General features: G+C 32.7%; 2 protein-coding genes across 2 annotated transcripts; one reads left to right on the forward strand and one right to left on the reverse strand.

The window, feature by feature from the left end:
* The first annotated feature begins 46 nt into the window (after window positions 1-46).
* On the forward strand, window positions 47-4,821 carry Cpap3-d (cuticular protein analogous to peritrophins 3-D). The gene is made up of 5 exons (XM_072890576.1): window positions 47-202; window positions 1,395-1,613; window positions 2,527-2,794; window positions 3,795-3,929; window positions 4,133-4,821. The coding sequence occupies exons 1-5, from the start codon at window positions 148-150 to the stop codon at window positions 4,146-4,148; spliced, it is 693 nt and encodes a 230-aa protein (XP_072746677.1). The 5' UTR covers window positions 47-147; the 3' UTR covers window positions 4,149-4,821.
* Window positions 4,813-15,242, reverse strand: LOC140664939 (protein obstructor-E). Its single transcript, XM_072890577.1, has 3 exons — window positions 15,028-15,242; window positions 7,427-7,831; window positions 4,813-6,227 (listed from the first exon to the last, which is right to left on the reverse strand). Exons 1-3 carry the CDS (start codon window positions 15,074-15,076, stop codon window positions 5,914-5,916), a joined length of 768 nt encoding a protein of 255 aa, XP_072746678.1. The 5' UTR covers window positions 15,077-15,242; the 3' UTR covers window positions 4,813-5,913.
* Between the last annotated feature and the right edge of the window lie 423 nt (window positions 15,243-15,665).

Below are 15,665 nucleotides of genomic sequence, written 5' to 3' on the forward strand. Positions count from 1 at the left end.
TCTGACAAAGTCGCGGTGAAGGGAGTGAAGGGAGACGATACCACCGTCCCCGAGGTTTACCGAGGCCGACATCTAAAGTGCGCGCCAATCGCCGACTTTGCTGTCAGTAGTCAGAGACAGTCAAGCCGACGAGTGTGCCGGAAGAAGATGAGCTATTCGAGGAGCGTGACCGTGCTGTTGCTCCTGGCGATCCTGGCACGTGGTAAGTCCACCACCAGCATCCGCACGAAGGTTCACCTTCACCTCGCCTTACATACACCTTACGTCCCCCGATGCCACGCATCTCCGCCTTTGGATGCGCTTCTCTTCTTCTTCTGTGCATCGAAGACTGCCTCTCCGCAGGCGTGAACGATTTCTTCTTCTTTCGCTTCGTGGACTCTAAAGGATTGCGACATCATCCACGATTCGCGAGGCTTTCACCGCCGAGACACCATATGTTAAGATCCGCGAGTGTGACATAATGGCGGACATTAAGAGCAATCGATGAAAAATGTAATGAGACTGCGATCTGCTTTATCCAATATAGAGCAGAGCAAGTTTTTATTAATTGTTTTTGCCGTTTGTTCCTTACAAAAAAAGACATTAAATATTTTTTTTAAGTACTTGGGTATCATCTACGTTTATCAGCTATTTTTAGCACTTATTTTTTAATAGAACATTAGTCTGACCATTTTTATGCATATTGTAGATTTTTACGTATAGTCTGTACTTTGTAGAAAAAATTTGAATTTCTCGTTTCTGCTAACAAACTTTATTTTCTGTTGTTACATCTTTTTTGCATTTCTAAATGTAGAGAGCTTAGTACGATGCCCGTTACACTTCATCTCACTTATAGGAATGTACGTTCGTAAAAAAAAGTTTAGAAAAACATTTGGGCATTCACGAGGCCATCATGCGAATCGAGTTTTTTTTAATGGAAATTTAAATCAACTACACTTGACCGACGACATCGACATTTTTCGTCGACACAGATTCTCGCTTTTATCATTCATGGAAGTCTTATGTCGCAACGTGTTTCTTCTTTTTTTTATTACAGTTTTAGTATATAATTTTACATTTTATTTTTACACTTGTTGGGATATTGTTTGCATGTTGTAATAATATATATTTCCATTTGTTTGCTATCAAAATATATACTTGCATAAACATCTACAGTCTAATAATTAATATTGAATGACATATGCTACAACAAATTATTTTTATTCTAATGCTAATAAAAAAATAATAAGTTATATCATATATTAAATAATATGAACAATACAGCATAAAAAAGTGATATCAACCCAAATATTCACATTATTCAAATTATTTACTATTTTAAAAAAATGAAAGTTTATTATTAATTAAGAATTATATGTCTTTCTTTATCGCAAAAATTTTTTCTCATTTTGCAGTTCAGGGCGTCACTCTATTCAATGCCCCGTCATGTCCTGATCCTTACGGGATCCACGCTTACGCTCATCCTGAAGACTGTGGAGCTTTCTTTCTATGTACGAACGGTACTTTAACTTACGAGTATTGCGAAAACGGACTTCTGTTTGACGGACACGGTGCTGTTCACAATCATTGCAATTATAATTGGGCTGTAAACTGCGAGAATCGCAAGGCCGACTGTAAGTATCACGTTATATTCTCGATATTCGAATCACGTTATTTATTGGTAATTTTTAAATGTTTATCTACTTTATCTAACAGAAAAATTACAATAATGTAATTGATGTGTCCGAAAAAATAATACACAATATAGTATAAATAAAAATGATAGTATAAATAAATAAAATAAAAAATAAAATTGAAATATATAATTTCACTGTTATAATTAATATGCTACAATATTATTTACATTATTATTTTTTCATATCATTAAGTTTTCACCAAACTCCATGTAATTTATTATACATGAAAGTAAAAATCACATATTACTCGCGAAGGAAATATTGTGAAAGTAAAAGTCACGCGAAACGAACAATTTTGGCGGCGGTTTTGTGGGTCGCGTTAACGCCAATCATCATAATTTTGCCCTCGAGCAAATCTCTTTGAATTACTTATCTCTGAATCGACTAAGGTTTGGTGTAATTGCGGGACTTTCCACACAATTTCCAGTCTTAAAATTTCAAATTCTTGCATTTTATTTCGCTAAAAAAACCCAAGAAAAGAAAAGTAATTACCTATAAATGTATTTTGTTTTGTTATGTGCTTAAAAGAAAAATAAAAATTGTTTTTCCGTAGGTCCTCGTTATATATATATATATTACATATATTATGTATATGTTAATATATATAATATATATGTAATATATTATATATATGTTAAATTAGTTCCATTATTCTAGTTTTATATATAATGGAACTAATTTAACACGCTAGAAACAATTCTAAAATAGAAAATATTAAAAATCTCTCACTCTTACTATTTAAATAAAATTTAGAAAATTTCTTTTTTCCATCAGGTAATGTGCATTTAATTTACTTTCAAATTTACTTTGCAACTTTCGAGCCAGTCAAATAAAAGTAATTTTTTTGTAGACACGCCTATTAGCAGTCCAGGTTGCGAGTATCAGTTTGGCATGTACCCTGACAGCGACAGCTGCAGCACCAGTTATGTCAAGTGCATCTACGGCGATCCGCATCAAGCCCACTGCGACCCGGGTCTGGTCTACAATGCCAAGACTCACACGTGCGTCTGGCCCGACGAGCTACTCCCCTTCTGCAACCCTGAAGCTATAGTCGGTTTCAAGTGTCCGCACAAGCTGCCTCCCAACAGCCCCGCTGCCAAGTTCTGGCCTTATCCGAGGTAAAGTATTTAATTATACAACTTCCGAGAAATCACATAACGAGAATTCATGCGGAAATAAAACTGGCGATCGAGATCGATGCACTCTGAACAAGCATCATTTTCTCCTTCAAAACATTTACAAACAGAATGATATATCAGATCCTAACGAACGATTCCTGTAAATTTCCAGTTACATGTTTACCAATTTATACGTGCAATATTTTACTATACAGCTACAGGATGTAATAAAATTCTTTATCTCGATCTTTTGCCTTGTCTCTTTTTCGCTACTTTATTATTGAGGAAGATTCGTAGGAAGAAAATATTGCACGCCACCGAAAGATTGTAAGAGTAAAAGGAATCAATGCCGTTAAATGTCAGGCCATTTGCGTTTGTGCGTAGTATCTCGATTTAAGAACCGGTCGCCTTCCAAAAAGAAACTGGGAGAAAGAGAAAGAGAATAAAAAAAAAAGAGAAAAAGACATACGTTACGAATGTCGCGACGCATGTTTTATTATTCAAATTTCAATTTTCTATCAAATATTTCAATCCATAGTTTTGTACGATAATTAACAATAGTAATTAAATGTAAGAGATGTTAGTTTTTTTCTCGCAATTAAACGAAAATTAGATGATGCTTGTCTTAATCTGATATACTACTATTTTATATTTTTATCTTTTTATTTTATTAAATTTTATTTTTTATGTTTATTTCTATATATATTTCTATCCATATTTGCATAACGTAATGGATTCAATAAAATATTCATTTTATACGCGAATATTTTGAAAACTAAAGTGAGAGTTGTTTAAAATAAAAGAAGCAGGCACATTTTCTTCTATAATTTGCTGTTACTTTCTAATTTTACAACTGTAAATATATTTAATTATATTTTTTTAAATATAGTAAAAAAATATTTTTTCACTATTTTGAATACATACGACAGATTAGAAATTAAGATTTTTTTTTATATTTATTCACGTGAAAACACAAAAATACGCGTTTACAATTTTTTAGATTCCCTGTACCGGGTGATTGCGGGAGATTGATTACTTGCGTGGACGGTCATCCGCGACTTCTCACCTGCGGAGATGGAAAACTGTTCGACTCAGTGAGCCTGACTTGCCTGGATCCAGAAGAAGTTCCTCACTGGTTTGTACATTTTACATTTTAGAAAGCAAAAATTATCTCGACTTTTTATTAATTTAAATATCGGTCAATTTTTTAGAAAATATTTTTAATAAAAATTTAAATATAAAAATCAAAAAATTGCTAAACAACTTAATTGTTTAAAAAAATGTAGAAAAATATCCTAATTTTTTTAATAATAATTATATTTTTTTGTCTTTTTTCAGTAATAACGGTGTTTAAGACTAGAGCCACATTCCTGACAACCACCTGGTATATTAAATCAGTAAACAACGAAAACAGACAATAAACATTAAACAATGAAAAACTATACGTTTAATGACAAATTAAAAATTATTTGGATAAAAAACATATAACGTAATATTAGCCTGATATTTATATATAAAATTGACATATGTATAAAATATGAATTTTATATTGCAAAAGAATTGAATTATTACAGAACAGATTGACCTTTTCAAATTGATTAAAGATGCGAAAAAAGATTAATTAATTATAAAAATAAAAAAATATAAAAACATAAAACATTATTTATTAATTAGACACACACTTTTATAGGCAAAAAATAATCAGAAAAAATTATATTTAAAAAATTGACAAAGCGAAATAAAAAGTAAAAATTTCTGCTTTTTATGTTCGTTGAGCGTTGTTAGTAGGACAAATAGTAAACGATAAAAAAAGGAAAAATTAAAAAAGGTATTATTAATTATTATTATTAATATACGTTTCAAGAGAACTAATTGCACAACGCGTGAAGGATAAGTACGATATATAGTACACGTAGCATATAAATTACAATATGTAAGACGTACGATGTATGTGTATTTATGATAAATAGAACAATGTACAGAGCCAGGCAATTTGTTGAATAAAATTTGAAGATGCGTATAAAAAATATACAACATACAGTTTATTCCAATCGATCTACACATAAATGATACAAGTCTTACGATTACGCGAGAGTGAAAGGGGAAGGAGAGAGTGAGGGAAAGATATTTACATCTCGACCAATGTGACAGAATGCAAATGGTGAACGATTCTGGAAAAAGGTGTTCATAATTAACGAGATGTTCGTAATTAATATTATTATTAATTAATAATACGGACTCTCCGTTCTCGAGAGAGTTTGATCGGTCAAAGACATGGGTGGATCAATCGATATCGATGAGTTTCGGTCTTTGATGTTCCATGATGATTGTTTATTGAATCTAATAAATTTTTTCCTGCATTTATGCATATTTTGCTACATTCTCATAAGATTTATATGTCTTTTGAAATTTGTAAGACTTTTTTATTTCGTATTTTAATTGATTTATAATATACTGATTTCAATTAATTTACATATTTTTTAGAACTTTCAATTAAACGGTTGAAAAATTTGTTTCAACTTTTTAAGTTAATTCATTAATCTCATATACCTCAAATTAATAATCACTTAATTAATTAATTCATTAAATGTATGCATATTCTAATTGTAAATTACTTAAAATAATTAATTTTTTGTTTTCTTTGTAAAAAGAGAATTGTGAAAAGAATTGAAACATACAATTATAATAGTTACACCGCCCTCACTTTTGTTGAAATTTACAATTTTTATAATCGTAAATTATATCTTTAATGTCCAAGATAAAATAAAAAACTAAAACTTTTATTCGCTACCGAAATTTTTCGGGAGGACATTCTTAAGGACTCGCGGAACATAACTTAACTTCTCCAATATCGAAGATAATTTCAAGATATTAAAATCTGTAGACCTCTAAAAATCTTGAATTTGATCCAACCAATAGATTCTAAAGTAATAGATTTACAGGAGGGAGGGAAATATCTAAAGAGACTCGAGATCACGAGAGAACTTCTCGAGTTCTCCTAACCGATCGACGATCGACGAGTTCGAACTCCTAGATCTCGCTCGTCACAAGGGATCTTCTGGTTTCCTTCGTCCTTCCTGGTGGTTGGACATAATCCGAATAATTCCGGATCCACTATTTTAATTTCGGGCGCGAGAGCGCAGTTGAATCGGCAACGCGCCTGCCGGCAGGGGTGGCACGCCGGGCGGCAGATTCTCCTCCTCAGGATCCTGCTGCTCGTTGCGACCCTCGGACAATTCGCCCTCGGTGGGCGGCGGCGTCGTAGGAACGTCGCAGTCCTCCGTCGGTGGTACCACGCACCTCAATGACCGCTTATCGAACACCAACATGGCTGGGCAGCGCTGCAGCCGCGGGTAACCACCCTGGCACTGCCAGTAGCGATTGCACGATTTGCCGAGGGGCACGTTGCCGTTGGCGTCATCGTTGCAAAGAGCTGTAAGCAGATTGCGTCTTACGCCGAGCTCAACTAGACATATATCCCTATCTCTTTCAAGGAACTTGTGCTAAGTAATAATCACGATAAAGTATTGCGTTGGTGATATGTTAAAATTTTCATCTACGCTTGACGATAATATTTTGTGTTTAAAATATTTTCAAGATAAAATATTTTAAAAATATGCATTTTGAGTTTGTCAACTTTCATCAGGCGATTTCTTAAAAAATTTCTTCCTTATAAATTGGACGCGGTAGTCAAGGTGAAAGTCAAGAACTTTCGTTCGGATTCGATCCGCTAATGATGGATTGACTTGAAATTTAATTATGCAGAGTGCAAACATTCTTGGATTTTTTTCGAAGAAAAATAAGTATAGAAATTATTATTATATTATTTCTGAAACTTCTAAGCATCAAGACTTTTTACTAATTTTTTAAATTAATTATTAATCGAATGTTCCATCAATATTTAAACAGAGATTTTTTTTAACATTATATTTGTGTGTTTGAAAAAAATATAATTTAAATTTCAATTAATTCAAAGCAAATGTTTTAATTAATTCTTTTCTTTTGTTTTTTTAAATTTATTTTAAAATATTGAAAGAAATATTCAATATTTACTAAAAAATTATAAATTTTATAACATTTTCATTAAGTTTCAAGCTTGATAAAGAGATACAATCTCGCATCGATCGATGCAGACACATTTGACATTAAAGATCAAAGAATTAGCGCGACGCGAATTAATAATGTTTCATCTGAGATTCCAAAGGCGAGGACGGGAAGAAAGGCGCGACGAGAATTCACTTCACATGCTAATTAAATGCCTCGCCCCTTTTTCCAAGTATTAGCACTTGGAAGAGATCGAAGAGCAGACAGGAGGAAACGCGCGTCTTGTTCGTTCACTTTCGAAAGTGAAAATGATCGGAACAGCTGTGTCTCTTGGATTAAATTTACATAAAATTGCGTCTTCAGAGATACTTCAATGAAAAAGCCGAATTGAGCAGTTAGTTTCGGTTGTAAGAATAGATAGAAAAAATCCAATCGAGAGCTCAAAGTTCATAATAAAAATTAATTACTGTTCGCGATTTTATTTTTCAAAACGCTTCGTAATTTTTAAATAATCTCTGACCGTCAGCTGTAATGAATCTCAAGTAATCCCCTAATAAAATTCATTCCCTCTCTGACGATGGTACTCACGATGCTTCTGACATCCTTCGACATTTTCGGGCCAGTCACAGGACCTGGCTCTCTCGTTGTAAAGCAGACCACCTATGCAAAGCTGTTCGGTGGCGGTGCCGTTCCAGCAGGTCCAGTACCTAGTGCAGGAGGTCTCGTGGCCAAAGATACCGTACAGCCAGTCGCAGTGCTCGGTCGGGATCGGCGGATTAGCTTGACGTTTGCCATCACAGTAGTTGGCCCGCCACGGATAATCGCAGCCCTCGGTGACGCCGCGATGTTTGCCGGCGAACACGAGGCCGTTCGGACAATCAAACAGCTCTGGCCGACCGCTCACGCACTCCCAATAACGATCGCAATACTCGATGTCACCCACCACACGCGACTTGGTCTGGCACGGATCCTCCTGCTTCTGGCCCAGCGAGCCTGCAAGCGCGGAAACGTCAATATTCCTTTTACTCGTTCTTCATTCTTCTGGAATTGGGATCTTTCGGAGTGATTAGGACGATGGTAAGGAAGCCAGATTATTCAGGAAAATCAGGGCAATTATTTCCGATCGCTGAATTTTTGCACAGGAAATTTTTTTATGTATATACTGTTTATAATTAAGAACGATGATTAGACTATTAAAAAGTTTTCCCCTATCTGCTTTTTTCCTTTCTCAACGCTAATCGAACTAGAATACTAATTATCTGGAAGTTTCTTAACGAACTTTGCTGCCAATTTATCGCGTCATTAACCTCTCCCAATCTGCGTTAATTATATTTTCCTTTCCCTCTCGTTCGTGTGAATGAGCTGCGATTACGAAATATCAGAGTGCAGGCATCGATGTATGTATCCAAATCATCATTTTCACCTGCACATGTTCTCGTCGAAGGACACCGAATGACGACGCGAATATCAAGGATATATTTATCTTGTATCATGGATTCTACTCACGCGCGCAGTTTCGGAATTTTAACATTGTGCTAAATCGAAATCTGTTGATTTGAAATCACGATGACGTAAAACGATGTTGCACGCGCGAAATTAAATCGCTATTCAAAGACATCATCCGATTGATTGATGCGAATATTAAAATGCACATCCTTCTTCCGCATCATGTAAATATGCTAAATATTCCTAACGAGATATGATGTCACCAATTTCTTTCGTCGATTCCTACAAGTAATTATGCATGATTTCTTGCACACATCGAAAGTGGAAAGTTAAAACCAGATGCCAATGACGTCGTTCTTTAAGAATATTCTCGTTCGAGACATTCCTGTTCCAAAGATACATAACAACATTGTTTTAGTATCTCATTTTATATTGGAATGTATCGTAAATTTTTTAGAAGATTAGAAGGAATATTTTATGATTTTAATAAATGTTTTAAATAATTCAATTTTATCTCTCATGATTGAGAATCATTCAATCGATCTGTAGTTTTAAAGAATAATATTCCAAAGATTTAAAAGAGTAATAATTCATTTTTTTTTTTATTTTAATTTTTCATTCAGTTAAATAAAAATTTCAATAAAATCACCGTTCGACTTTCGTTCGAGAACTGTCGAAGGTATGCATACACTACTGATACCGGTTTACCATAATGTTCGAGCGTTTCGCTAATGATTCGGCCCGCGCACGTTCGGAAAAGCAAATAGTAAAATAAGGTGGGAAGCCGACATAAGGCGCGCTCCCAAGACGGCTCTCGAGTGAAAGTACCTAGCCTTGACTTGCAACCTTCGGGGGCAGTCCTGTTCCACACCCCTGCTCCACCTTTCTGGACCCTTCGTGAGTACCCGAAAGATTCGATCAACCAGCCGATTCGTCTAATGTCATTCTCATTTTATGTCTCGACTAGAAAAATTCTTTTACTTTGTTGAAGATATTAAAATTAAATAAGCTTCTCTTATATAATTTTTTCTTGCCATATAAATTTTTGTGACAAAATAATAAGTTTTATATTACATAGATAACTTGAAAAAATTTTTGAAAATTTGGAATTTAATTAAATTAAATGGAAATGGAAATTAAATTAATTTCTTTATTTGTATTTTTAATTTATATATAATAGCTAAGTGTCAAAAATTTTTTCAAGTTATCTATGTAATATAAAAATTATTATTTTGTCAAAAAAATTATACAACGCATGAATTTCTATTATCTTAATAGGTCGATCATATATAAAAAATTTCAATCTTATCTCTCTCTTTCTTTTCTCTTATTCTCTTTTTAAACAGTACTTATATGCTACATTATACCGCCTGCTCATCCTCGGAAGATTTAATCCGGGAACGAAATAAAGCCCTCACTCTTGCTCAACCGCCCCGTTTGGATCTGTAGATCGAGATTGAGATGAAAATAAAATAACTTCAAAGAGCAACCGACCGAAATCTTCGACAGGTACAATCTCTCGGTGCTCAAAGCGAGATGAGAAGTCACGATCGTATCTCTAAAATCATTTCGCAAAGGACTCCTAATGATATCACGTCTCAAATTCTTTATTTGCGTCTCAATCTTGATTACATTCTTAAACCTCTAATCATATATGATGCTTGAAATACATCGTTGTATGTTACGTCGGTAATTTTTTATTATAATAGTTAATAAATGTGTATTTTTTTAAATACTATATTAACACTTTTTTGGATCTTCAAAAAATCTGTTGAATAATATAAAAAGAAAATAATTATATAGATAGATAAAGTAGATAAGATAGACTTCTATCAAATAATATGACAATCTCGATAATAATTGTGTCAGTGATCGTGACGTTTATATATACTATAAACATGCTGTTATGGGCTTTTATTTGCGAAAAGATTGTACGCTGTTAGCCAACTGTTGTCCGAGCGGATAAGGGAAGGAAAGCGAAGCACGATCGATCTCACGATACAGATAATCTCGTGGGGAAGCGAGCTTCGTCCGTCTTGAGAAAGAACGTCTAGAGATTGCGATTTTCCACCGGCAAAGAAATTGCGTAAGACCATGGCCTTAATTATCAGTGGAAATATCGTAATAATTTTTGGGATAAATAATACAATATTCAATGATGTAATTGTTTAAAAAGATATTTTTCTATTTTGTTTCCCTTTTTTAAAATTTCAAATTGCAGGTTTTTATTAGTATCTTATTTTTTTATTTCAAAAATTTTAAATATTAAAATCTCTCATAAAGTTTAAGAAATTTACATATATATTTTTAAAGTAAATATTTCTTGAATTTAGGAAAACATGTGTGGCTTTTTTATATGGAATTTTAAATTTAAAAAATTTAAATTTTATATATAAAAACAATTTCTTTTATATACAATCTTTCTTTCTACAAATTTTTATACAATATTTTACGACAATATAAATTATCGGTTTTATAAATGCTATTTTTATTTTCCTATATTATTAATTTAAATATTATATACAGTATATATAAAATTCTCGTTAAATCAATGACGATGATGATTGCAACGTATTCATTGATGCGATTATCAGGAATTATGCAAATGCCGACAAGGGTCAGCCTAATAAAAGCTGATGACCACCCGTAAGGGCGCATCTCGGGCACGAAGAGTGAAGAAGGATAAATCCGATTAGTCTCGCGAGACCGGCGCGATTAATTTCGATTAAATCGATTTTGCGCGGGCGGTCGTCACGGTACCGCGAATAAGGTGGAGACATCCCTGGAACGTTGTCGTAGCGGATTATGCAAGCGAGACGCTTAGTTAACACGCCGCGGTTACTTTCCCTTCCTTTATGACTCCTCGTAAAGAGTAAGTAGTCTGAGCAGCAATGGCTCGGTGGCCGTTACTCCTCGTCACTCAAAGCAGGTGCGGTCAATGCGGTCGTACTGCGATTTGCTTCTTCGCGAGAGGTTCACATTTTCCTAAACTTCCGGGAAACACGAACGAATGACTGTTCGGGAAATTTCTCGCTTTACAGATTTAGGGATCGATTTTTTTTAACATGGAATTTTCGTATGACATAGATAGCTATTTATCAGTAGCTTATTGTTAAAAGAAGATCAATGCTACTGAGTGTTCATCGAGTTTTAAAAATAATGTGCAAATATTCCAATATATATATATTGAAAAAAAAATCCTCTATAATTTCTCACTTGAATTTAAGAAATTATATCAAAGAACAAAACAAAAGATTACGATTATTTTGGAAGAAATTATATCGATATTTTTTAATTATACTGACTTTACTTAGCAATCTTCTTTTCAGTTTACTTATAAATATTGTTATTTTTTTAGATAAATTTTTCATTAATAAGAATCACAATCTCACACAGAATTGAAATAAAAAAGATAACTCCTTGTTATCAGACTGAATGTCGCAAAAATTCATTAGACTGAATGAAAAATGTGCATTAAATTTATTTCTAAAAATTTCCGACTGCTCTCTTTCTCTCTCTCTCTCTCTCTCTCTCTCTCTCTCTTTCCTTCTCTCTCAACTTTTCCATATTCCTTTCCCTTAACGAATCGGTAGAACCTGAGGCGAGACCCCACCTTAGCTCTGACTTTGTTAAGTGCAATGTTCTCCGATAAAAGCACGCCGCGTCGCAACAAGAGCGGAACGTGTTTATAAAATCCACTTCCACTTTTCTTCCTTGCGTCCTTTTTATCGTTCAATCGATAAATTAAACTGAGTGGAACGTCCGGGGTTCTTCTTGCTATTATATCGCCACTTCCGGAACCGGCCAACGTTGACGTTACGATTCGGCGCCGCAAATGTGTCGCGAAAGCAGATATTATGAGAAACAGGTAGATATAAATAAACAAATAAATAAACTTTCTTCCACGAAAGATATTACGCGCAGTGACAACCGATTAGTTTCAAAGTATTAATATCTTCAAATGTCGCCGTAGAAAGTAAAATCTCTTGCGTAAGCGTTGCAGAACCGAGTTATCGATAAATATATATTTTTGAAAGCACCGCTGTCGTCGATATCCGTAATTTATCGTAATCATGACGAGAAGAAAAAAATATTAAAAAATATAATTATAACTTAATATCATTATACCGGAGTAATAAAACTGAATGGTTTGGTACATAATTAGAAAATGTAGATTAAATGTACACGATCAAATATTATAAAAATTCAACAAAATAATGAGAATATTTATTTAAAGTAAAGAAATTTTTCTTTCCCCCTATTTTATACATTTAAACGAGAAGAGAAAGCAATAAAAACTATAAATAAAAATATAAGAATATTTTATTCATGTATACAATCAAAATAATGCCATTTCTCTTTCTCGGTAGAAAATGAGCTACTTTGACACGCTTGAAGATCCAGACTTTAGAAATTTGAGTGGATATAATGAAACCTATAAGCAGCATACTTTTGCTACAAAGGGTGTCCGTAAATAAATATATGGTCGTAAGAAATCGAAAGAAAGATAGGGAGAAAGAGAGAGAGAGAGAGAGAGAAAGAGAGAGAGAGAGAGAAAGAGAGTGAACTGCACAAGCTGAGCTACTTTCATATTTTCACTCCTGACACACGAGAGAAAGTTCTCGAGATGTGTGAAACCCGGTGAATGGCCACTATTGTTCTTACGAAGATGCGTGTAATAATTAAGGAGCAGAAGATCTGCTGTTTATTACAGATTCTACGATCCTCGAATGTCGCGAGAATTGTGCAATGAAAATTGTAATCGAGTTAATTACCTAATTCTCAACAACGCTATTCTTCTCTATCAGATTAGTAATTATGTAATTTTACCGCGCGAGATTAATCGAATTTCTACAACTAAAGTTTTCTTTACTATTGGCGAATATAGCATTAATTAATATAGCATTATATAATAAAATATAATTTTTTAAATATAATAATCTTAATATTTTTGAAATATAATTATAAAATATTTATTATTATAATTTTTATAGGACTAATAATAAATTGTATAATTTTATCCTATAGAGTTTATTTTTTTCAATTTTTGTTTACTCTCTTTTATCACAAAAATTGTAATTACTGAATACCTAATAGTATATAGTATTAATTTAGTAATTAATTGGATTCTTATATTTATGATAATACATAATTAAAAATGGAATAATTTTAATTATAAAAAATAAACAACAATGCTCTTATCATTAATAAGCATCATAGAATAGAACAATAATCCATCCATTGAAAACGAGAAAATAAAATGCTGTTGTGATCATCGTCGATCTCTCGAAGGACACGAGAGAATCGCTTTAATCGATACAATGTCCGCGATCATTGCAAAGAATCACGAAGGAAAGTAGAACGGTCCGCATGATTTTTCAGTTTCACTGCGACGGCTGCGAGAAAATTTCACCGTTTTCATTCTCGCACCTCGCTCACTCGATTGGGTTTTTTATCGAATGACTCTTATTTATAATAAATAACCACATACATGCCGATCTCGAAAGTGAAAGCCAAACGATCAAATCAAAATCAAAGATGATCGATATTCTCTCCTGTGATTTCATTCAATTAAATAATGTTACTGAATAATATTATTAACAGCATCGAGATAAGAGATATAATTTTATTTACACACACACACAAATAATTTATAAATATTGTTTCATAAAAAGTTTATAATTTTTGAGAAGCCATTATGCATATCAAAATGAATTATAACTATACATAATCAATTTTTATCATTGATAATAGCTTCGAAATTATATAAATATTTGTACCTTAATATAAAAATTAAATAATAAAATTTATTATCATGTATATTATGATTAATATAAACATTTTGTAATTAGAGAAAGTATGAGAATTATCACACAATCCACTATTATGAAAAAAACATAAATATTTAATTACGAATACATGTATTTTACACGAACAATTAAATTACTTTATAAATACAGATATCATCAAGAATATTATTATATGTTTAAAATAATTATAGATTTTATTACTATCTACTAATAAAAAAAATATCTATCTATAATAATAAAAGAATAAACAATTTTCACTATGTTTAAGAAAAACAAAAAAATATATATTTACTTAAATATATGTATTTCATACAAGTATTAAGTACATGGATTTATCATATGTGGCATTATTAATTAATACATTGTTGTTGCAATGAAATTTGTACGAAAAATTTTATTGTAATTTTTTTTTAATAAAAAAAATCTTACAATATGTCCACGTATTTCACAAATTATAAAATTAAAAGAAAAATAGCATTAATAAATCTTAATTTATATTAATTTATATTGTATCAGTAATTTATATTGTATTGTATTATATTGTATCATATAAAAAGGCATCAAATGTTTTTATTTTTATTCAATATACTTTTTTTTACTTTTATTAAATAAAATATAATAACCTCATACTGACCAGATTACCCATTAAAGTATTATTAATAAGAGATAACGTAAACGATCTCGCAAATATGAAAAAAATATCTCCATAAAAAAATATTAACTCTAAAAATATATTAACTATATGTATCGATGTATGTGCATATATATTCAATGTCAAAATAAACTGATCGAGATAAACATTATCCTGCACAATCAATATGAATCAATTAATATCTCTCTAAGAATATCAGGAGCGAAATAAAAAAAATCAAAGCGAAGGAGAACCAGAAGAAGCAGAAGAAGAAGAAGAAGAAGAAGAAGCGAAAGACTCACCCTGTGCAGCCAGGAACACTAGGACGAGCGAAAGAACGTGCTGTGACATTCTGAGGAAACGACGTGTGATGGATTTAACTCGAAATGTGTCAATTCCTAGTCGACGAAATATCCCAATATATATGCCCGGAGAGAATACTCTCTCGTTCTGGATGTGTGAGAGCCGAGGAAGCTCAGCTGATGAGTTTTCGTGTCGAGACTGTTCACTGGGAGAGGCGTTTGCCCGGTGTCTTATATGAACTCCCCACTCTTCGTCTCTGACCGATCTCCGGGACGGTATAGGAAGGTTCTACCTGGAGAACACATTTGGTTTCGTCTATCGAGAGTTCTAGCTGATAGCCTACGATACTCGACCGATGATACCGTCATGGAACACACCCGTTAGAAAGAATCTCCTTATGCGTGACTCACAGGAAAGGCGACACACGTCCTTATAATACAATAATAATAACATCTTTATACTCCGCGATTTATTACGTACTGAAAGGAAGGCCATTAGTAGAATCGTTCTTAACGCTTCGTTTGTCATGTCAATGGGATGATTCCCTGGGACTAACGGCACTTGCATATACATAAATAATGATTTTCTTTACGTTTAATTTGCGTTGGTACTTATCGTTCATAATTGATTAAGTAAG

Source organism: Anoplolepis gracilipes, chromosome 4 (assembly GCF_047496725.1).
Source record: "Anoplolepis gracilipes chromosome 4, ASM4749672v1, whole genome shotgun sequence".
In the NCBI taxonomy this organism is placed as follows: domain Eukaryota; kingdom Metazoa; phylum Arthropoda; class Insecta; order Hymenoptera; family Formicidae; genus Anoplolepis; species Anoplolepis gracilipes.

What these genes read in the sequence shown, in the direction of transcription:
- LOC140664939 (XM_072890577.1), bottom strand. Translation starts at nt 15,076, where the DNA reads ATGTCACAGCACGTTCTTTCGCTCGTCCTAGTGTTCCTGGCTGCACAG. An exon ending in AGTGTTCCTGGCTGCACAGG is followed by an intron (nt 7,832 to 15,027) that starts GTGAGTCTTTCG and finishes CCGCGCTTGCAG; the next exon opens with GCTCGCTGGGCCAGAAGCAG. An exon ending in CGAAGGATGTCAGAAGCATC is followed by an intron (nt 6,228 to 7,426) that starts GTGAGTACCATC and finishes ATCTGCTTACAG; the next exon opens with CTCTTTGCAACGATGACGCC.
- Cpap3-d (XM_072890576.1), top strand. Translation starts at nt 148, where the DNA reads ATGAGCTATTCGAGGAGCGTGACCGTGCTGTTGCTCCTGGCGATCCTG. An exon ending in CGAGAATCGCAAGGCCGACT is followed by an intron (nt 1,614 to 2,526) that starts GTAAGTATCACG and finishes ATTTTTTTGTAG; the next exon opens with ACACGCCTATTAGCAGTCCA. An exon ending in AAGTTCTGGCCTTATCCGAG is followed by an intron (nt 2,795 to 3,794) that starts GTAAAGTATTTA and finishes ACAATTTTTTAG; the next exon opens with ATTCCCTGTACCGGGTGATT.